Here is a 24432-nt window from a genome sequence, read left to right as displayed (position 1 = left end):
AGATATTTGCACAATAAACATTAATACTTCTTTTTATGGTGAATGACAAAGCTTTGGCATTCTTTACTACTTTTAACGTGATCTAAGAGTTTCACTATGAAAAACATAGGAATCAATGTGAGAGGCAACTGCTGTATCACCACGTACCTAGAACCTCCCCCGATTTTGTAATCTTTTAACAAACAATTTTAATTAAATAAATAACTTCACAGCATCATAGTTATAACTATTACAAAACAAGATCCATAACAGACTAGATACACATAACAAAAAATGCTATCTTTTAATGTTGCATACAGTAGTCCACATGTCAGTTTGTTCTTTAAACGTTATTTAATTTGTTAAAAACATATTAAATAACATTGTTTGAAGTTAAATGCAGTCAATAAATTGGAGACACAAAATTTTTATACTTATTGAATTAATTACATAATTGGGGTGGGGGATGAACTTATTAAAAATGTCCAAGATTAAAATATTTGAAATTAAATTATTAGATGTATGGGTTTTAACATTTGTGTTAATGATCAGAATATGGTTCCAACTTAACCACACGGAAAGACCGAGATCATTGAAAATCCCCTACTACATTCAGTTACGAGTTTTTAATAGCTTGGTAAGGTTTATTCCCGTACCAGGTCCATCTAAAACCTGCATGCCACTACTACAATTATGGTACGATAGAATCAATATCTTGGAGCCTTATTTTTGAAATACCAGTATAAAAACACGAGTATTCTTTTTGGATTGCAAAAAGAGATCAATAATACACAAAGTTGTCGACCCTTCACCTTTTCCACATAATAAAGTTTGTGTAATTAAAAGGGAAACAGCAAGTGTGTGATCCCTAAAAATTTTCAGCTAAATATTTCATCCAAACCGCAGCAGTAGTGCTGTCAAACAACATTTTTAGATATCTCTAAAACTAAGTCAGGTGCCCTTTTATTTCACTGTATTGAAAAAGGACCTGGTCTAATTTTGAGGATACGCCAAGTAGAATTTGTTTATGACTGAATCGCTGCTAAAATTCGGTTGTTAGTTTCATCTTAAAAGGTACAAGAATTACGGAAGCATTTGATATTATACCTGTTCTTAAAATGCTGAAAATGGGGATTAATCTTTTAGATATTACATCTCAAGTTGGATAGAAGAATTGCCTTGTACGTTATCATAGGCGACAGAATATTGACAAGTGGGTGTTCACACACAATATCACAATATAATACACGCAAATTTACGACACGCGCAGACTCCAAACTCACTGTACTTCCGATAATGCACAGTATCAACAGTATGCAATAAACACACACCTTGACAGCTAGCTAACACATTGTTGCAACGGCCTCGTATCCGAGCTAAGACCATGCCGTCAAAGCGAATATAACTCAAGATGCAAAACTAACAGTACATGACTACATTGGTGTTACACAAGGCATAAATATCGTTAACCATTATGAAAAAAAAAAATGTAACTGACTATTTACTAAATCAACTCTCTGATGAGTGATCTCCATTTTGTTCCGTTTTCTGTAGTAGTGACTCGAAATAAACCAGTTTCATAAGGGTCAGTTGACACAACCTTGATAGCTTGCCTTACAGGGAGGGCTGTACCTGTACTTCCACTTGGCATAATAGGCACGTGCGCGTCTCACCGCTCATTAGTTCGGTTCGTCGTTTCGTTCCCGATCGGAAATATAACTAGGCTACCTCGGTAGCTAGAGGGGGCCTAGGTAGGCCCAAGGTAGGTTTTGTAACGGTGGAATTGGTAGGGACTAGGTAGGAAGCCTAGCTAGGTATCTTCCATCTCACTCTTTCTTATGCTGCAGTGAAACGAGCGTTGTCATAAAGTAAGAAAAAGGTCAAGAGATATCGTGCTTTAAACATAGAGATAATATAAAAGAGGAAGTGAACAAGCCGTGACCGCATACAGATGGTAGATAGAGAAAGAAGATTGTGGTGGTCTTGCATCTTTCTCTGCTCTTATCCTGATTAGCTATTTTAAATGCCTTCTTCTATCTCTAATTCAATATATATACCTACTGCTCCACTATAACTACTACTATAAACATTGTCAAGCAGCAGCTAATCAATGCAGAGAGTAGAAAGAGATGCAAGACCAAAACAGTCGTCTTCCTCTGTCTACTGACTGTACGCTTTCCCTTACAGAAGAATATACAGCTCGCTTCCTCTATTATATTATCTCTATGGCTTTGAAACGTGCAATTGCAAAGGAGCTAGGAAGAAAAAGAAAAACATGGCTCCAATATTCGTGCAAATTACGACGGGTTATTGGGTTATTGAGTTAAATTCAAAAGACTGAGGACTAAAACATTTAAAATATTCTCACAGGTACATTAAATTAACACTATTTCTTCCCTACTGTATTTTTTTACATTGTGAAAATGATTTGTTTTTTCAATAAAAAAATTACCACTGTTGTACGACATTACAGTATTTTTTATTCTCCTTGTCTAAGAATTCATTTCTTGAAGTACAGTATATTACGCACACCTAGTGAGCAAGGTTAAGGAGAAAAGCAGAACTTATACTTAGAGCATTTTCGGTGGGGTATGCAGAAAATATACTCTATAAAAGTTGCCTAGGTAGGGCTAAGCTAAGCCGCGTCACATTACGCCATCTGCCAGACTTGTGAAGTTGGCGCCCGTAAATATTAAATATTAATATTTTGCACCTATTCAGGGCTTAAACAATTCCTCCTTACTTGCGGATTTATCCTCCACTTGAATTTTTATTTGCGGATCAATAGTTTGCGGGATATTTGCAAAATAAAAAGTCGAAAATGGGCGCGGCGCTGAAGTATAAAAAACTATGTTTTAAGTGCTAAATTGGGTTAAAATCCAATTCTACCTGTACAATTCGTTTCCTCCTCATTTGCGGATTACGGAGGTATATAAATTAATGTAATTAAATGTCACAAAGTTTGTAAATAATGAATTTAATTATTGAGTGAGAGAATCTAATAACTTTTGTCTAGTGACTTTTGGTCCAGTGCACCGTTCCTGTTGTTCGGTACATGTCGTTTCCTCCGTACTGCGGGTTTTACAAAATATTTATCAGAATAGAAAACTTTAGTAGGTATTAATCTATTAATTATTAGTTATAAGTTATTCAGCTTTTGAGTCAATACACACACACACACACATACATTACATACTTGAAACTCAAAGAAAATATTATTTGTCAATAGATACAAATTTTTCATCTTGAGAATCTAATATCTGGAATCTATTGTGGCAAACACTGTGGGCTAATATTTATTCATTACGCGCGAAATTTAAATATTTGTTGTTATTCAAGAGACAAATAACAACACAACTAAAAAGTAGCAGTACAGCTATCATAACAATACAAGCCACAGCTAAGTAAGCACACAAGTCATAATTTTGTTTGGACAAGTTTCAGAAAACAGCTCAAGCATTCAAATTTCATGCGTAAATGATCAATCAGGCGAATTGAAGATCAAGTTACCGACCAGTGGAAACGGATAAAAGTGACACAGGCTGTGTTCGCCTAAGGCTCTGTTTGTTATTAAGTCTGTTAAGGTCACGTGATCATTTATCATAAGTGCGAGGGAGACAGCATGATGTCACCGTCTCACTCGCACTTATCATAAATGATCACGTGACCTTAACATACTACAAACGGAGCCTATGCAAACACAGCCCCAGTAATAAATTTAAAAGTACTCAATTTTAAAAAATGTTTATTAAATGGGTTTACTCTAGATTGCATAGTCATCGAAAAATGTGTTTGTGTGTGTGTATTTATTTAAAGGCTGAATAACTAATAACTAATAATTAATAGATTAATACCTACTAAAGTTTTCTATTCTAATAAATATTTTGTAGAACCCGCTGTACGGAGGAAACGACATGTACCGAACAACAGGAACGGTGCACTGGACCAAAAGTCACTAGACAAAAGTTACTAGATTCTCTCACTCAATAATTAAATTCATTATTTACAAACTTTGTGACATTTAATTACATTAATTTATATACCTCCGTAATCCGCAAATGAGGAGGAATCGAATCGTACAAGTAGAATTGGATTTTAACCCAATTTAGCACTTAAAACAAAGTTTTTTATACTTCAGCGCCGCGCCCATTTTCGACTTTTTATTTTGCAAATATCTCGCAAACTATTGATCCGCAAATAAAAATTCAAGTGGAGGATAAATCCGCAAGTAAGGAGGAATCGTTTAAGCCCTGAATGGGTGCAAAATATTAATATTTAATATTTACGGGCGCCAACTTCACAAGTCTCCATCTGCCTCTATACTTTTGCCTCGCTAGGACCTAGCTAGGCTAGTTAGGCTGCCTAAGTAGGCACAAGCTAGACCCCCGCTAAGGGCGCTAAGCAATCCCTGAATTTGAATTCTAATATCTCTATGACTCTATGTATTGGCTACAGTAAATTTTTGTGAACATATCGTGTCACTTTCGCTTTTTCGCACTAGGTGTCACTTAGGAAATGAACACCGAACAGACGCAGTTACTGGTTGCTGCATAGAGCGTGTAATCCGCAATCGCCGCCAGCAGTTACATATGTACGACGTGACAACGTTGCGTGGTTGGGGGCGCTACTGTCGATTTACTGGTGATGTGATCCGCAATCTCACCAGCAGTAAAGCAGACGACGTCGGTCTACTAGCTCTTTTTCGTGACATTTTCTGATTGTAAACAAAGCAAAGCAGACGACAGAATGTCGGAAAATGTCACGAAATAGAGCAAGTAGACGGACGTCGTCTGCTTTACTGCTGGTGAGATAGTGAGATTGCGGATCACATCACCAGTAAATCGACAGTAGCGCCCCCAACCACGCAACGTTGTCACGTCGTACATATGTAACTGCTGGCGGGGATTGCGGATTACACCCAGACATATAAAAAATATAGACTGCTCGTTCTTACGTATGGCACTGAAGCGTCTGAAGTCTGAAGCACAAGTAAAAGGAGACACAACATCGAACGCGGCTATCTGTCTTTTTTGTACGTTGCCAGAGGTGGAAATGTGCGAGAGACCCACACCTACGTTTGGTGTTGTGTCTCCTTTTACTTGTGCTTCAGCGCCGTACATAATAACGAGCAGTCTTTATTTATTATATGACTATGGATGAATGCGACTATCGCAATCGCATGTCACAGTAGTAATGCTATACGTGGTATTCGACTCTCGTTCGCCATCTGCTGGAAGTTGATCAAACAGCACAAATGTTTCACAAAAATTATGCCTCATGCCTACATGGGACCACCTATGTATCTCACACCGTGACGTCGGTGACTGGGATCAACTATAGGGAGTTGAACGAATCCTGTACATTGTATGTAACAATAACTCTTATTTCGAAACATCACCTATTTTTGTACGTACAAATATGCAAGGTTTTGTTCGCTCATTTAGACCAAACATTGAAATAGGAAATCTGTGGAGTTTGTCTATTACTCTATTTCGGGTTACTGATAGTGTTACCGAAAAATTAATTCATAATGCGTATGCCACTTTCAACAACAACTTGGATATCCTTAACAAGGAAAAGCAAAAACTTGTTGAAACACAGTCAGAGTTAGGTACCAATTATGCCACTACTGGTTCCATGCATTTGCATACGCATGCAAATATTCGAAAAACGGAAAGTAATACTTCACTGCCCTTTGATCGCTTACTGAGATATTCTAACCTATTGCATGTAAGTTACTTAATTATAGTGTTAGTTTGTTTTTTCATACTTATTATTGTAAGTGTTTTTCCTGGCTCTAAGAAAATTACGTTATGTAGCATGTTAAATATTGTGATGAATCGTGTCACTTAATTAAACATGACAACATCTAATGAGACCAAAATCATGAAATAATAACTTCCAAATAAACTTTTCGAAAAATATAAAATGTAGAAGATTGAGCTATTCAATTGATAAAGAAATTCAGTTCCCTTCTGATTGATATTTTGTAATCACATATATAATTCCATCTGTATTTACACTTGTAAAGTCACTTGGAATTCTACTTGGAATTCCACATGGGATTTTGGATTGGAAACTCCAAGTGTCATTCCAAATGGCATTCTAAGTGGAATTACAAATCACCACTAAAGGTACATTTTTTCCTTTTTTAAAATAGTTAAAATTGAAATTTCAAGCGGTTTAATGGCCATAATAAATGTTATCATCCATATAGTAACACCAAAGCAGAGGGGTTTAAGTCATTTCAAGAAAATTTGAACGAAAAATAAAAAAATCTATTTTTTCGAAATCTGAGAACAAATACTTCAACCCCTCTGATTTGGTGAATTCCAAGTGGAATTCCAAGTAGAATTCCAAGTGACTTTACAAGTGTAATCACAGATAAAACTACATATATGATTACAAAATATCAATCAGTAGGGTTAAACGTACTATATAAATTGACAACTTGCTTATTTTTTAAAATCAACAAGCAATGCAATAAGCAATGTCATCTTAGAATACTTATTTATGAATTCTCATATGATTTTAAAATGAAATAACTATCTTCAAACGTGTAACAACTTTGATTGGAGTAATTTTTTGAATTTCTTGAAACATCTTTGATTTTAACCATTTTATTTTGAGAAAATATTTTGTAATGCAACAATGCAAGTCTGCTACTAGAGTTATTCTAGTCTTCTAATGAAGAAATACGTTTCTTGTGCACCATCCCGTCTACACACATGTAAGAATTCCATAACCTAGTCATGTCCCCACTGGCACTTATTTTGAAGCCTACAGTCAATTAAATGAGTAGAAGAAGATATGAAAACTCTAGTATCTGTATGATCAAATCTCATTCTTACTAAGGCTGCAGTCACATGGAGGGCAATAGAGTGTGCAGGATAGAATTCTCCCCATAAGTGGCTGTGTTGACTATTGCGCTGCAGGATAGTCCTATTGCGCGGCGCAATAGACTCAAGACAGTCGCTTATGAGGATAATTCTATCCTGCAAGCTCTATTGCGCTCCATGTGACTGCAGCCTTAGACCACAATGTCCAAAATTATTAGGGAGATTTGTGACTGCAAGGCTCCGGAGTGGGAACACTTTTTTTTACTTTTTTCCACTAGTTTAAGGAGGTTGGATACATATCATCGACAATAGTTGGGGGTTCTAATTTAGTTTTTGATTCATTCCATGTGTTATAAAACACAAACGTACTTTTTGTGGGCGATCTCAGCCATGTAGTTATTAAGATATTTCAAAAAAAAAAATGAACAATTCAACACGGTCTGTTATGGAAACAATGTTGTGACCTAAAAATGACATTCCTTATTAATAGTTAAAAAATCGACAAAAAATATATTTTGATACTTAAAATACTGCAGATTCATATGATCCTCTGATTTTTGTCAGTATCCATACTAATTAAAGAGAAAATCATGATTTTTGGGAATTAAAATGAAAACTTTGGTTAGATTTATAAGATGGATGCATGTATTCCAAAAGAATATGCTGTTAAACGTTATGTCGGTAATGCTGTGACCTTCCCACACCCTTGACCCCGCTTCACCGCCCCTCTGAAAGATTGTATCTAACCTCCTCAAACGCGCCGTCACGACCAAGCGGCCAAACCAGATGCACATTTTTTTTATGTGAGAAGCATGGTAGGGGTATGCGCCTACCAAGAGCGTAGTGGACGTGCGTGAAAATGTGCATATGGGGCTAGCGAGTTGGCAAGCTCAGCTCAGAGGGCGTTAGATAGAAGAGGATGCAACGAACAGTATTGAAGCATTTCTAGACAGAAAGTATATCTATAAACGCAGCACCATGTTTGAAAGAGATACATTTTTGTATTACAAACCGGAGGTTCTTCTCTCTAGCGCCTTCTGAGCTGAGCTTGTCAACTTGCTAGCCCCATAGGCGCACATTATCAAGACGCGTAAAAGGGGTACACCGATTGTGCGCCTACGAGAAGAGAAGTGGAAATGTTGGCTATAGCTGTATTCCTTATCAGTATTGGGTAAAGAGGGTTCCCGCAGTGAAAATTACTGTCAGTGACATAAAAGTCACGGTCACTAACATATCTATATTTAGAGAGGTGGAGAAGCAATAGTCAGAGGAGGAGGGGGGGATTCCAGAGGTTCTCATCACTGTTGACTTGCCCAAGACGACGACATATACAGCATGATATGTAACGGTGGCATTTCCCGAGAACCGCGTGAAGAGCGATTTTTTCTGACGCGAACCCGGTTGGAATTAATTTTTTAGGGCAAATAGCTTTTAAATGGGAGCCGATTAAAAATACGTTCCAAACTACCCCTAAATGGGGTTGGAAAGCTATAGCGCGCCCGCATAAACTCGCGACGTTGCCATATTGTTATTGGAGCTTAGTCGGTAAGCTGTGAGAACTATATCCATGTGCGCATGCAAGAGCGTCAGCTACTGCTGGTAACTTGAAGGTTGGATATAAAAATTTTTATAGCTTAAGGTAAATATTGTCTGCTCCTTATGTTGCCAGTTGTTTATCCACGCGCTTACTGTCTTCCTCACTCTCATGTAGGACAAAAACATCTTTAAATTTTCATACTTCAGTAATGTTACCTCGAATGAAAGTAAAATACCATATCAGTAGGGATTTTTTCACTCTACACGACAGTATTTTTGCAAAAATAGTCGACCTCTCGGTCAAAAATATTATTGTAAGGTATGTCTTGCTTACGTTCCCGGGTATGTCGTCTGTACACGATTTAGAACGAGTCCATTCATAAATTGCAATAATCAAGTACCCGGGAAGTGCCCGGGAAGTACCGGCCAAGTGCCCGGGAAGTACCCAAGGAAGTGCCCGGGAAGTACCCGGGAAGTACCCAGGGAAGTGCCCGGGAAGTACCCGAGGAAGTGCCTTGGAAGTACCCGAGGAAGTGCCCGGGAAGTACTCGGTAAGTGCCCGGGAAGTACCCACCAAGTACCCAGGAAGTACCCGCCAAGTGCCCGGGAAGTACCCGCCAAGTGCCCGGGAAGTACCCGCCAAGTACCCGGGAAGTACCCGCCAAGTGCCCGGGAAGTACCCAAGGAAGTATCCGACTGTATTGTACTTGGCGGGGACTTCCGGGGCACTTGGCGGGTACTTCCTGGGTACTTCCCAGGCACTTACTCGGGTACTTCTCGGGTACTTACAGGGGACTTGGCCGGCACTTCCTCGGATACTTCCCGGGCACTTCCTCGGGTACTTCCCGGGCACTTGGCGGGTACTTCCGGGGCACTTCCTCGGGTACTTCCCGGGCACTTACTCGGGTACTTCCCGGGTACTTCCTCGGGTACTTCCCGGGCACTTGGCGGGTACTTCCCGGGCACTTCCCGGGTACTTGATTATTGCAATTTATGAATGGACTCGTTCTAAATCGTGTACAGACGACATACCCGGGAACGTAAGCAAGATATACCTAACAACAATATTTTTGACCGAGAGGTCGACTATTTTTGCAAAAATACTGTTGTGTAGAGTGAAAAAATCTCTACTGATATGGTATTTTACTTTCATTCGAGGTAACATTAGTTAAGTATAAAAATTTAAAGATGTTTTTGTCCTACATGAGAGTGAGAAAGACAGTGAGCGCGTGGATAAACAACTGACAACATAAGGAGCAGACAATATTCACCTTAAGGTATAAAATTTTTTATATCCAACCTTCAAGTTACCAGCAGTAGCTGACGCTCTTGCGTGCGCACATGGATATAGTCCTCACTGCGCTTACCGACTAAGCTCCAATAACAATATGGCAACGTCGCGAGTTCATGCGGGCGCGCTATAGCTTTCCAACTCCATTTAGGGGTAGTTTGGAACGTATTTTCAATCGGCTCCCATTTAAAAGCTATTTGCCCTAAAAAATTAATTCCAACGGGGTTCGTGTCAGAAAAAATCGATCTACACGCGGTTCTCGGGAAATGCCACCGTTACATATCATGCTGTATATATATATATATATACATATATTCCTATATTTTATAGTTAACTCAGTGGTACATTCAACACAAACCCCCCACCGCCCCCAACTGCCCCCCATTTGCCCCCCACCAACCCCCCACAAAATAAGATAAAATTCCGTTATTTTCTTGCTTATTTTCACATATTGTAGTTTTTCTCAAAACCCCCCACAGCCCCCCCACCGACCCCCCGAACAATTTTTCATGGCCCCCCACCGCCCCCCCCCCCACCGACACCCTACAAAATATTATACGAATAGTATAGAAGTATGGTATAAGTCTTTATTCAAGCCAGGGGGCTCAACCACGTATGGCTTGATGGGATAATAACAATGTATGTTTGAATATTGAATAAAATAGTTACAGATTACTGCACAATAATATAATCAGCTAAAATAAAATACAATCAATTGTATTTCGATTTACTGGATCCCTTGGTTTTTTTGTAAGCATAAAGTTTTTGGTAAGCTGACTTTTTTTGTTAGCATTTTGTAACGTTGCATTTTGCCAGCCCTGTCAATGTGTTAAAGTCTATTACCACATTCCTACCAAATCACACGGAAATATTGTATAGTATTTTTTCTCAAAACATTCCACGTTCCCCCACCTACCCCCTATGGCCCTCCCACTGACCCCCACGAAATTTTTCATGACCCCTACCGCCTCCCCACACCACTTTTTTGGAACCTGACCGTGATCATACCGTCTTTACCTATCTTTGGACAAAACTGTCTTATTGCCATAATTTATTTTATCGTCAAGAAGAAATTTAAAGTCATAAATTGATTCATAGGGGGTTGTTGCGCAAAAAATTATTATTTATACAACTAAGTACGTTTAAAAACCAATTTATATGGAGTTAACAATATTTTAAAACCAAATCATATATACACATATATTGGTGCGCATGATTATTATATCATCATCACTTATATAGTCCTTTATTACACAATTCTTCTTTTTACGTACATTAACTTAAGTTAAATTTAGACTATCATTAAAATAAACAATAATAGTTTCACATCACTTTATGAGTCATTTTACAAATGCTGATGAAACCACGAAGACTTACGTCCATTTCTATTTGGTTTTAAATTAATGCTGAAATTGGTACAATAAATGAACACGATATACATTCATGATATGTATTATTAATTAATAAATTTTATCTATACATGAAAAAATAATAATTAAAACATGTTATGAATATTAGATACATTATTGTATTCAAAAATTTCTTTCCAAACTATATTTTCAATCTCTAAACTGTTTTCTCTATCGACTTCAACAAAAATTCCATTTTTATTTTTGCATCTTGATAAAGCCACGTATAATTGACCATGAGAAAATAAAGGTTTATTTAAGTATAATCCCACATTATCGAAACTTTGACCATGAGACTTATTTATAGTCATAGCAAATGCTACAACTAATGGGAATTGTTTTCTATATAAAATAAAAGGTAATGATAAAGTATTTCCAGTATTTAATGTAATTCTTAGAATATAAACTTTATTACCAATTTTTTCTCCCGTTACTATTTCGCCTTCTACGTTATACTTCAGTAATTTAGTGATTCGCAATCGTGTACCGTTACATAATCCGTCTGATATACTCAAATTTCGAATTAACATTACTATTGTACCTATTTTTAATTTAAGTTCATGAGGTGGCAAGCCTTCACGAATGTTGTTTAACATTTCTACGGGAAAATTTATATAAATATTATCATCTGATTTATCAACACCTTTATATGTTGCAGTATCGATGCTGTAATAAGTTTTAGTTTTCCCATGTAATTTACTTAAAATCTTATTGTTAAAAAAAAATTATACTTATTATGTAAAGTAAGTATCACGTTATTGTCAAAACAGCTGCTGTAATTACCAAATATTTTGGTACAGACATCATCTGTTATCTAGGATTTAGGAATGTTAAATGTTTCTATGTCCCCATCTCCAATTCTTAACAATAATTTTGAAAATTCGTTATTACTAGAACGGATATTATTTTGTAATCTTAAAATTCTGAAGAAGTTCCATAAAAATAATGATTTAATAGTTTTTTCTATCATTATAGTTCTATTACCAATTTTTATAACTTGAAGAATTTGTCGAAAATCTCCTCCTGATACTATTAATTTATCACGAAAGCAAAGTTTTGTATTACACAAGTCTCTCAACGTTTTATCAACGATTTCTAGAGCTTTTTTCGAAATCACAGAAGCCTCGTCCCATACTATTAAATCAACTTCCCTTATTTTTTTTTTCAGTATCAAATTCTAAAAATACACTTTCAATATTATCTAAGTCTAGAGGTGAACGAAAAGTTCTATGACTGGTCATATCTTTTGGTAGTAATACAGATGCAATTCCTGTCCAAGCCATTGACAAAATATTTTTACCTCTAGAAATAAAGTAATAAATGAGTGTCTTATATAAGTAGGTTTCTCCGGATCCACCAGGACCATCTATGAAATATACTCTTTCATCTAGTTCACAAATAGTTTTAAAAATTTTTCTTTGATCTTCATTTAAATTTGTGTACATTACATCGAACATATTTTTACTGAAAGATATTTCCTCAATATTGCAATCATTTATATAGTTGCTAATGGTTGGTGTCGGTGAACTAAAAGACTAACATGATTTACCTCCCGATACCAAAATTTGATTAATATGTAGAAGAGCACAATTATTATTATCATTATCGAAGTCTTCCATAAAATATTTTTTAAATGTATTCCTTATTTTATCTCCTTGAATAATTTTTGAAATCAAAAACCAAGCAGAAAATTGTCTTAACTGGTATGAAAACATAATTGTAATGGCTTTTTTAAAACTATTTTTGATTTTCGAATCATGTTCTATTAAACCCATTGCAATTGCAGTATCCCTGAAAGTTTTATATCTTTTTTAACGTCTTCAAACGATGTAGCCCCATGTAATTTATTTAAAATAAGTTTAAAAAAAAGCCTCTATGATCTTTTGGAGATACTACGTTTAATCTACCTATAGCAATATATTTCAGTGTAACTTTCCTTTTTTTCTAAATTTTAAGTTTATTGTCAAAAATGTAATGTTCTGTAATGTAAACATATTTTAGTGATTTTGCAAAATCATCTACTTTATTTAATTTAATTTAAGCTGTAAGGGGTGTTTGATAATTTTTTATTGCCTTTTTGATATTATTTTCTTCAAATATGATTTTTTGTTTATTTTCAAGATAAACAGCTAGATTTACAACTGTATGACTTCTACCACAAATTAGATATTCTTGAAGTCTCCCAGCTGCTTCCATTGGACTTACATATTTAGCATCTATATAAATACTAATTTCATCTACTATTTCTTCATTTAATTCGTTTGATTTTTTTATTTTAATGTATGCTTAATATCATCAATTAACATAAATAAAATATTGGATTTTATTAAAAATTAACGTGTTTTTTTATTTCAGATAATAACTTAAATGTTTTAAGATATTTTGAGGTATTAGAAATCACAAACTCCCACTAAAAATTTGACGTGGTGACTTCAAGTTTATCGTATTCCAACATATATCATTTTCCATCAATTACTTTACTGTGTAACTTTAAAAGTTAAGAATAAATAAAAATAAATACACACAAATTGTAAAAATGTATTTCTTATAAAATATTCGGAAGTTGGGGGGTTTGCGCGCAGTGCTCGAAGGGAGGCGTAAGCCACACTAGTATATATATATTGTGATGTGTCGCGTCTTGCTCGCCTTGCAGTCAGCAGCAAGACGCTGTTCATCTTATATTTATTAATAATTATCCTTAAGGGCCAGTAGGATAGGTGGGTAGCTGGCATTCAAACACCTACAATTAAGGAAAACACATCTATTTATCTACAAAGATAATGCGTTTATTATGACAATGACTATGTATGACATACACAAGAATGTCAACGTCCAGCCATCCGACAAGACCTATCAACTAACAATTCGGCCCTGTGGGTCTGGCAGTTGCTGTTCGGCACAGTGCTCTTACGGTAGGGACAGGATTAAGGGACACAGGCCTACCGTTAACACTCCTATGGCGAGGTACACCGCAACTTGACCACGGGCACTGGGAGATCCGTCTGGCAGGTATCAGCACTCGGATGGCACGAGTCCCAGCAGAAGCCGCGTGTATACGCCTGCAACCGGTCGGGTCAGCAACAGGTAGCCGTGGCTGCGTCTCCTGTTGTCACCTGATACCGAGCTCGCCTCACTAGCTTACGCAAAACTCAACCGACGTATATCAGAGTACGACTTTACGGTGAGCAGACAAGAGAGAGAGTGTCTCTCCTCCCGGCCCGCTGATCCGTGCTGCCTTGGCACCTCAGCCACTTACACAGGTGTGTGTTGCGTTGTTACACACACACACACACCAGGTGTTACCCACAGTCGGGAATCGGTTGTGTTGCCCATAGTAGGGATGGATACCTATGTATGGGTTTGGGATAAGGTAGGGGTAGTGCGCACTGTACCGCCTCTCCTCCTGTCTGCTATCACAAAACCGGTATTCTGACTGTGACGGTGACTCGTCACGTCACAAATCCCCCTTCGCAAACCCTGGTTTCACCCTGATTTTTATGTCCTATAAGGTGTGCGTTCGAATCTAGCCAATTGCCCTATCCGGACGGATGTGTAGGATGACGTAGAGTATTTGTTTGCGTATAGTGTAGCAGATCGTCTACTTCTTTAGGATTCAGCAGGAAATACTGGTCGGCCTTAATTAACGGCCTTGTTGGTGTGACGAGCGGTGTACTGTCACGGTATTGTGTGTGGTGTCAGTGTAAACACTAGTTATTAGCATTCCCTACTGTCGGATGGCAGGGTGCAGGTACTGCAGGTGCACTCGCCTGTGCTTACAATTGAACTTAAAAGTAGTTTACGACAACTAGTATCGATATATTCCTGGGTGTCGGATATAAAAACAAATAAAAGAAACTGACTGCAGCAATAGATAACAGTGCCTTAACTCAATCAAATTATAAATCAAACAACAACAAAAAAAAACTTTTTTTTTTTTTTTTTGAAACAGGAAATTAAGAATGCAGTGAAAATTGCGCGATATTTTAATCAACAAAAAAATTTACGTGCCTATCCGGTGGGGTAGGATTATCTGTTCATCTCATCATGTAGATGTGTCACAAAAATTAAATTAATAAGAACTTTACTTTTTTTATATCCATAACTCAAAAAAAAAATGACTTCGTCCTTTCTGATTGGACAGAGCCGTAAGGGCTCTTTCCTGCTCCCACCGTCAGTGCTCTAGTGCTATTCGCACTTTACAATTTCACTTACCTGCCCTTCGGTACCTCCCCGTGCCCAAACTCAGCCAATACCTTGGCTGGTAACATAAAAAACGGGAAAAGAGAGGAAAACAAAAAAAATTTTCAACTGGCAGTGGCAGGAAAGTAAAGAAACAGGTAGGCAAACGTAAGGGAACAGAAAGATTTCTTGCTATACTAGGTAAGGAAGCCAATGTTGTATGCCGCTGTCTGTTCCAATCAAAATAATTAGACATAAATTCGTTGCGTGATACCGTGCTACTCAGTGCGCTTAAAAAATAATATTAAAATTTACATAAAATAAAGTTTTATTGTTCGTTCATTTACTTCCGTGTGGATAAATAAATTGTGAAGCCTTTATTTTCAGGTTAAAGGACTATATTTAAAGAAAAAATACAGAATAATACTAATAATAAAAATGATAGCAATTCGTAGAAGTAATATAAAATAAATCCTCCATTTGGGATTAGAATCGAAACAAAAAGAATAAGAAAGAAGAGAAAAAAAAAAAAAAATTCTCTGTAGGGATAATCAATGTACGCTCCTCAGCGTGGCATGTTGGTGCCTGCCTGCCTTGCCAAATAGGCTCGCCTTTCTGCTGCCCAGAGGTCACGACAATGTGGACAGTTTGTGATGCTCACCCCTTTTTTTCCACATTTGTGGCAAAACTTTTTCGCTGGGTCGCGCGTCGTACACTGTGCGTAACGATGCCCCAGATTCCCGCAATTCCAACATCCCAGATTCGGAACAGATATGGCCTCCGGAGTCGGCACCGTCTCCTCTCCCAGGAGGTCCTCTTCTGGGGTGAACGGTGGGGGTCCAGGCATTCCCCTTGGCCAAGTTACCCGCATGTCCATGAGTCGTGAAATCCTTGCCGTTTCCGGAATCACCTGCAGGGATGGTGGTACTGCTCGTCGGGGTGGGCAGGCCGGCGCCGATGCTGTCAGGGGCACGTATCCTCGTTGTGCTAGGTGGATCTGCCTGAGCACCGACTGGATCGTCTCCATGTCCTCTACTGGCCGAGGTCCCTCCGCCGGGGTGTTGGCAATCTCCAAGAGCTGCTCCAGCATCCTGGGGCTCAGTCTGCCTACCGGCTCCGGGTCGGGGCGGATCTGGCGTGCAGTGATTCTGGTGGGCGCCGGAGTCGGGATCGGTGGTGGCAAGTCATACCCTGGGGCGGGGAGGAACCACATCTACCTCCCTTGGTGTGGGTGGCCCCTCGGCTCTGGGACCTGGTAACTGGCCGTCGGTCGGGATCGGTGCCCTGGGCTGTGGTCTCCTCTCCGTAGGTGGCCCTGATTGGATGACCAATCGTGTTTGGGGAATGACTCTGCCTGGTTGCCTCATCTTTTCTCCACTTGGCTCGCGGTACAGGTCGTCGAGCCGCGGATCCCGACCTCGCCTCGATGTGTCTGCCCATGCCTTGCGTCCAGTTGGTTGGCGCCGGATTCGTTGTCCTCTCATGATTGGGGTCTGTAGGGATATAGCTCACTTCAGATTCATTGTCCAATAAATGGCGTGGGGGTGTGTACCGCTTGAGGTCATTAATATGAGTTTTTACTACTTTTCCTGTCGCGGTGTCCCTTATTTCCACTACTACGTCCGAGAGCAATTGAGTTACTATACAGGGACCCACAAATTTGGGTGCGAGTTTCGCGGCAAATCCCTGGGTTCCTGAGGATAGTACGTGATTTCTCCGCATCACACTGTCCCCCAATGCAAATGATTCTGCCCTTCGCCCCCGATTATAATATTTCGCCTGCTTCTCTCGCGCTAACTCAAGGTGCTTCCCTACCAAATCCCTAATCATTTCTAAGTGGCTTACCCTATCGGCCCATAAGGAGGTATTTGTTAGGTCTAATGGTGCAGTTGGTGTGTCGCGTTTCGGAAGAGCTACAGGTGGAGGATTTCGGCCAAAGTTCAGGAACGCCGGGGTGAGTTTCGTGGACGCTTGCTCCATCGTGTTCATTGCAAATGCAAACTCTTGTAGGTGTATATCCCACAGCCGGTGATCCTTATCCAAAAACGAGTTTATCATCGGGTTCAAGGTGCGAATGACACGCTCTGCCGGGTTGGCTTGTGCGTGGTATGGTGGGATGGTTGAGTGTTCAATGCCATAATTTTTACACATTTCTTTCAGTTCCCGGTTGACAAATTCGGTGCCGTTATCTGTTAAGATGTATTTCGGTTTTCCCCACCTGTTCAATACTAGCTCCTCTACCGTTTTCCTGATGCTTTTTCCGTCTGCCTTCCGAAGTGCTTTTAACTCTACATATTTCGTAAATAGGTCCTGGATGATCAAGATATATCGGTGCCCATTCTTCGATGGAGGTTTTGGTCCTGAAATATCCATAGCTATAGCCATCCATGGTTGCTCAGTGATTCTTTCCCCCATGAATCCGACAGGAGCTTTCTGTAGGACTTTTTGCTGTTGACACTCTTGACATTCCCGGACATACTGAACCACATCTTGGAAATAACCCGGCCAATAATAATAGTTGGCGAGACGAGCATAGGTCTTCTCCACTCCTAGGTGACCTGCCTGGGGGGCATCGTGGGCATCGTATAGTGCCTGGACGCGGTGTTCCTTTGGTAGGACGATTTTCCATTCGTCGAGGTCCTCCATCGTTGAACTAACGTTAGGGTTTGGTTTGTGGAAGAATAGGGCTCTATTCTCATATTTCCAGTTTGCAAATTTCTGTGGAGCAGCCTGCACCCCCTTGACTCGCTTCAAGAACCATTCATCGCGTACTTGCTCGGCATCGGGAGTAATTACTGCGACTGAATTTTCTTGGGCACGGGATAGGGCATCTGGAACTTGATGTAGTTTACCTTTTCTATGGACAAACTCCAAGTCGTATGCCTGCAACGCAGTGTTTCATCGAGCCAATCTCCCTACTGGGTCCTTCAATCTATTGAGCCATAACAGGCTGCTGTGGTCAGTAATTACTGTTACCCGTTCCCCCTGCAAATATCCCCTTAATCGATCTACAGTCCACAGCACAGCCAAACATTCCTTCTCAGTTACGGTGTAATTACGTTCCGGTTTGCTTAGTGTGCGGCTGACATAACATTTCGGGTGTTCTTCACCTTCAAGGGTTTGGGTTAACACTGCGGCTACAGCATAGTCACTGGCGTCAGTTTGTAGGACGAACGGTTGCGTAAAGTCGGGCCTCGATAGGACAGGGGCTTCGGTTAGAGCTTGTTTGAGGCTCTCAAATGCTGACTGCTGCTCCTCAGCCCATTGCCATTTCATGTCTTTGGACATTAGCTTCGTTAAGGGCGATTTCTTTTCGGCGAGATCGGGGATAAACCTGGAATACCATCCAATCATTCCTATAAATCTCTTAAGTTGTTTGAGGTTGGTAGGTGCGGGATATTCTAAGATTGGCCGGACTTTGTCAACATCTGTCCTAAGTCCCTTCCCGTCCACCACGTATCCAAGGTACTTAACTTCTCCACACCCGAATTCTGATTTTTCTCGGTTAATCACGAGATTCGCCTCCCTTAATGCCTTTAAAACAATTCTCAGCCACTTGACGTGCTCTTTGAACGTTTCTGTGACGATGATAATGTCGTCCATGTATGTGTATACGTATGGTTCCCACTCCGGTTTAATAATTTGGTCCATGATGGTCTGGAATGTAGCTGGGGCGTTGGTCAGTCCATAGGGCATGCGCACGTCTTGATATAACCCTCTACCGGGTACAGCAAAGGCTGTGTATTCCTTGCTGTTCTCATCCAAGAGGATTTGATGATAGGCCTCACTGAGGTCGATTTTTGATATATACCTCGCCCGGCGCAATTTGTCCAGAATATCATCCATAAGTCGCATGGGGTACGCGTTTTTTCGCGTAATTTCATTAAGTTTCCGGTAATCTATACAAAACCGAAACTTTCCGTTGGCTTTTGGCGCCAAAAGCGGACAGCTGCACCACGCGCTTTCCGATTCCTCGATGATATTTTCATGCAACAAACGGTCTATCTCATCGTACGCAATCTGGAGGACTTTAGGCGCATACCGTCGGGGACGTTGTTTAATTGGGGGGTGACCTTGTACGTCAATACTATGTTTAGCTACGGTAGTTATGCCGAGCTTGTCTGGTCGAGGGATTATCAATTCATCTAGGATTTTCTCTAGCTCGTGCTCCTCAGTAGAGGTCATCGTTACCAATCCCCCCGCAGCAGCAATCGCTGCTGAACGTATTTGATCACCATCCTTACCCTTAAATTCTTGCCAGGGACTTGTGGGGGTACGGCATATATCCTTACCATAATCGATGGTAACTTTAAAAGTTCGTAGGAAATCTATCCCAAAAATGGCTTCGTACTCTAATTCGTCCACTAACCCCAACGTTAACGTCTCGGTAGTTCGCCCGATGGTTAACGGAACGCTTACAGTGCCTTGAACAGCCAGTACTTTGCCGTTTGCAACAGAAATTGTTGCACGACAGGGTTGAAAATTCCTCACTCGCCTAGTGATCCCTTTTCCCAGGTAACAGTGCACTGCGCCACTATCCACGAGGGCGTGCATTTTAATACCTGCGACATCAAGCGGTAAATAGTAACGAGGGTCCTCAGCAAGTGCCAAAACTTCTATTGCCCTTTCAGTTCCATATGTCCCCCACCCAAGTCCTCGACTCGTGGCGGACACCTTATCTACGGTCGACGATAGGAAGCTCGGCCATTGCCGCTCCTTCTGTCCTTTGCTTCGGAGATGGGTGTTTTTAAACTCCCAACTTCCTAGGCCCCATTTGTACAAACTGTTGGCTATGGAACTGATTCTATTCATCGCTTCGTTTGTCCAGTATATTATCGTTGTTATAACTTTGGCCCCGTAACTCATGAAACCCAACAGAGCCATTTGGAAAAATTCTCCCAGTCGATAAACCTGCCGATTACTACACCTCTGTACATCGCCTAGTTTCCCTACTAGCCATGTCATAAATGTCAGTACCGCAAGTCCTATTGCTGAAGAAATTTTCGGAGTCTCCTGTTGGTCTGTATGGTTAGCTGCCTTAATTAGTACTATTTCTGGTTCATTTGGAGTCGCGTATTGTTCCGGCGGGGTGGCTCCGACTCCTACTGCCCCCCTCCTCTGGCGTTTCCCGTCCTTTCCGTGTTACATTTGGGGCACTTGTAGCGCTTGTCCCCTATCTTGCCGCATTTGGTACAATATTCTCGGTAGGGGCAATCATTACGCCAGTGTCCCACATTTCGGCAAATGAAGCACGATCGGTCCCTGTTATCTGTAGTGGTATTTTCACCAGGGGTTTTCGCGTTATTGCCAGTTGACTTCTTCTCTTTAAAAGCTGAAGCCTGCGCATTCTGGCGCCGTTCAGCTACCTCTTGTCTTTTTAGCATCATACCTTTCAACGGAGCTAGCATTTCTTCAAGCTGCTGTTGCACAGTTTTATGCTGCTTCTCTGTCTTATCCTCCCCGCTCAGTGGGGTGTTGGTTGTTGGCGTCGACGTTTTTATATCCTCGACGTTAGGGGTGAGGGTACTTGATACTGCCGCTATCTTCTTTGGTGTATTCTGTTTTCGGGGAATGAAAGATGTTGCCGGGAACAAACTATCCTCGGGTAGCGGGGGTGGGCGGTATTCTCTATCCTGTTGTTGGGTTAATTCAACATTTTTGCCCAACAGCAAAAAATCGTTAAAGTTGTTTATCTGTGCCCTTGAAATTCTACCGCGATAATAAGGATGAAGATTCCTGTATGCCCGATTAATTTGTTCGTAGAGCGGCAGGGGTGGGTAAATTTTATCTAATAGGGTTCGCAGATTGGATAGGTAACTTGCTATATCCTCATGCGGCGCCTGTGTGCGTCTTTCAGCTTCTTTATTCACCCTACCCTGTAAATCATATATCCCATATTGTAGTTGGAAAGCGGTTATGAATTCGCCTATAGAACGCCAGTTGTATTTTTTTCGTCGGAACCAGTTGTTTGTTTCTGCGTCAAACACTGCCGGTAACACCCTTAATAATTCCTCTAGTGACAAGTTGTACGTCGTCACGCATTCCCATAGTCGGGTCAAAAAATCCTCAGGATCATCTTTAGCACGTCCGCGAAATTCAACATTCCAGCGGGTCAACAAATCTAGCGTGTACCTTTCGCACCTAATTTGTGATTCGCGCTGTTGTGCTGATATTCCCACACCTGCCAAAGTTAAATTATGTTGATTATACCCTGCGTTAGTGCTGGGAATATCTCCATAAATGCCTCTGCTTTGTCCACCTTGGTTAGCTGAGGTCGAATTGCAGTGATCTTGAGGCCCTGTGGTAAATCGATGTTCGTGAGGAAAATTATCTGAGTTATGACTTTGTATCTCTACACGTGGATGACTGATGCTGCCAGTTGTTGGTAACTGCATACTCGCGTAATTAAGGAACGAATGTAAAGGTACATTTTGCGTTTGGGCTGTGGGTGTTCGAGTCTGCGGGGGCAGCGAGTGTACCGTTGAGTGCGCTCGGGGCACGTTTGACATATCGTGGGGTACGTGTTGTTGTGTGTGGCTATTCGTTTTACGCCTTGCATCCGTGTACCCCATTTGTGCGCTTGTGTTGTGATCCTGAGATGCCAAGCCTTCATAGTTATGGTCGGTAGGGTGTCCGTCTGACCACTTTACCCGACGGTCGTTTGCAGCACTACTCTCTCTATCCCCCGATGCCAAAGCTGTTTGACGGTTATTACCACTGAGTGCCATAGATGTATGTTCGCCCATGGTTAGACCTGTCCTTTGTTCCTTGTTTACAGTCCCCATGTTTTCTCCGGCAGCTCTATTTGCCCCCAAGTTACGTACAGGACCTGCTGCTAATACTCGTGACGGTCTACTCGTAGGTTCCTGAAGTATCTCTTGCAGGGGCCACTCATACGACCCTCTGTAGGGTTGTGTTGCTCCGTGTGTATTGGATGGTACGTTTTGTTTATCTCGTACTACCGATTCCATATTTAATTGGTCACTTTGCTCCCTCACATTATTAAGATCGCGACGTACTTGCCCGCTTACAACTTCACGGAATTTTTGATTTGCAGGTGACGATGTGGTGGCTCGATTCTCTTGTGTGACACTTGCGTCTGCCTCCGACGATTCGTCGTATCTGAATTGTGTATCACGGCGTCCCGGCCTATACTCCATGTCTGAAAAGTCTATAGTCGAACTATTTTTCTCTACTCGAGTGACTTCATCTATTTCCTTAGTCCATATTGCAGCTGTTGGTCCTATATATTTTCTGCTCAAGAAACGTTGTAATCTATCTCTAGCTTCCGGCGTGGTTCCATTACTTTTTAACCCTAGCAATATTAAATACTGGAATATTTCCCCGTCCGTGTATAGTTTAATTGTGTCCTCGATTACTTTATTTATTGTCTCATGGCTCAGCGCTTGGAGTTCGTCCCCCCCTGTTACGCTTGCGCTGAAGGAGAATTCCAAATCCTCTAGTGAGACTGTCATATTTTGTATGTAGAACGCTAGGGGTCACGAAATAAACAAAGCCAAATAGTCGAGTATACACGATAAGGTCTTATTATATCGCTTGTATGGGTTGATGTTATACTGTGTATTTACAAGTAGCTTGAAATTATTAAGCTACTGTAGGGATTATGCCGAACAAATTCTTTACCACATAATATATTGGTGTTGGTACGCTGCTAACTAAATGTAAACACTACCGTCTTCAACTTTCCCTTGTTATTAAATTTTCGATTCGTATATCATATACAATCTACACTACACAGTAGTTAATCCTGTACAAGGTCGCGCTTGAGAAATAAAAGAAAACACCTTGTTTTTATTTCACTACACGCTAGCAAAGGTAAACGGTAGGGAGAAATGAACGATCAACTTTTAATCTGATATATACACAACTTATTATCAAGTAATAAGTACTGTTAAAATTTAAATTTCGTTAAAGGAGTAGCACGCACCAACAGCACAAATAATGCGCCAGCAACTAAGTTACAACATAACCATTATAATGTGCAAAAAAAACAAATTTAGCATAAAAATAATATTCAATACACAGCGTGCACACAAAACGGCCGTATGAGAGCACCGTGCCGGACAATTGCCTAAACAACTAATCGAGCGCCATGTGATGTGTCGCGTCTTGCTCGCCTTGCAGTCAGCAGCAAGACGCTGTTCATCTTATATTTATTAATAATTATCCTTAAGGGCCAGTAGGATAGGTGGGTAGCTGGCATTCAAACACCTACAATTAAGGAAAACACATCTATTTATCTACAAAGATAATGCGTTTATTATGACAATGACTATGTATGACATACACAAGAATGTCAACGTCCAGCCATCCGACAAGACCTATCAACTAACAATTCGGCCCTGTGGGTCTGGCAGTTGCTGTTCGGCACAGTGCTCTTACGGTAGGGACAGGATTAAGGGACACAGGCCTACCGTTAACACTCCTATGGCGAGGTACACCGCAACTTGACCACGGGCACTGGGAGATCCGTCTGGCAGGTATCAGCACTCGGATGGCACGAGTCCCAGCAGAAGCCGCGTGTATACGCCTGCAACCGGTCGGGTCAGCAACAGGTAGCCGTGGCTGCGTCTCCTGTTGTCACCTGATACCGAGCTCGCCTCACTAGCTTACGCAAAACTCAACCGACGTATATCAGAGTACGACTTTACGGTGAGCAGACAAGAGAGAGAGTGTCTCTCCTCCCGGCCCGCTGATCCGTGCTGCCTTGGCACCTCAGCCACTTACACAGGTGTGTGTTGCGTTGTTACACACACACACACACCAGGTGTTACCCACAGTCGGGAATCGGTTGTGTTGCCCATAGTAGGGATGGATACCTATGTATGGGTTTGGGATAAGGTAGGGGTAGTGCGCACTGTACCGCCTCTCCTCCTGTCTGCTATCACAAAACCGGTATTCTGACTGTGACGGTGACTCGTCACGTCACAATATATATATGTATACGAAAAGTGAAGCCAAGTAAGCGACTGGGTCGTTGGGGATTAGCCACTTGAAATTTTGCTTACCAATAAATAAAAAAATGTGCGGCCAAGTAAGTGCACTGGGTCGTTGGGGCTAAGCCGCTTGGAAATTTGGTAATTAATAAATAGAAAAATGTGCTACTAAGTAAGCGCACTGGGTCGTTCGGGATCAGCCGCTTGGGATTTTGGTAATTAATAAATAAAAAAAGTGCGGC

General features: G+C 40.7%; 2 protein-coding genes across 3 annotated transcripts in view; one reads left to right on the top strand and one right to left on the bottom strand.

The window, feature by feature from the left end:
* The window catches only part of pps (protein partner of snf), a 285519-nt gene extending 283943 nt beyond the window's left edge, over window positions 1–1576 (bottom strand). The window contains exon 1 of one of the 2 annotated variants that reach the window (XM_089598135.1): window positions 1087–1576. The gene's annotated coding sequence lies outside the window, so the exon portion shown is untranslated. The remainder of the gene's footprint in view (window positions 1–1086) is intronic. The other variant, XM_089598136.1, reaches the window with a different exon arrangement.
* Window positions 1577–5303: 3727 nt separating this feature from the next.
* Window positions 5304–24432, top strand: part of mRpS28 (mitochondrial ribosomal protein S28) — an 82318-nt gene continuing 63189 nt past the window's right edge. Inside the window, exon 1 of the mRNA XM_014349933.2 lies at window positions 5304–5709. Within this exon, the coding sequence (XP_014205419.2) occupies window positions 5398–5709 (312 nt within the window). The 5' untranslated portion in view covers window positions 5304–5397. The remainder of the gene's footprint in view (window positions 5710–24432) is intronic.

This window comes from Copidosoma floridanum, unplaced genomic scaffold (assembly GCF_036245765.1).
Source record: "Copidosoma floridanum isolate Cflo_tuat_1 unplaced genomic scaffold, Cflo_Japanese_pri ptg000005l, whole genome shotgun sequence".
In the NCBI taxonomy this organism is placed as follows: Eukaryota; Metazoa; Arthropoda; class Insecta; order Hymenoptera; family Encyrtidae; genus Copidosoma; species Copidosoma floridanum.
Note: the sequence above shows the minus strand (reverse complement) of the source record. Positions and strands in the feature narration are given on the sequence as shown.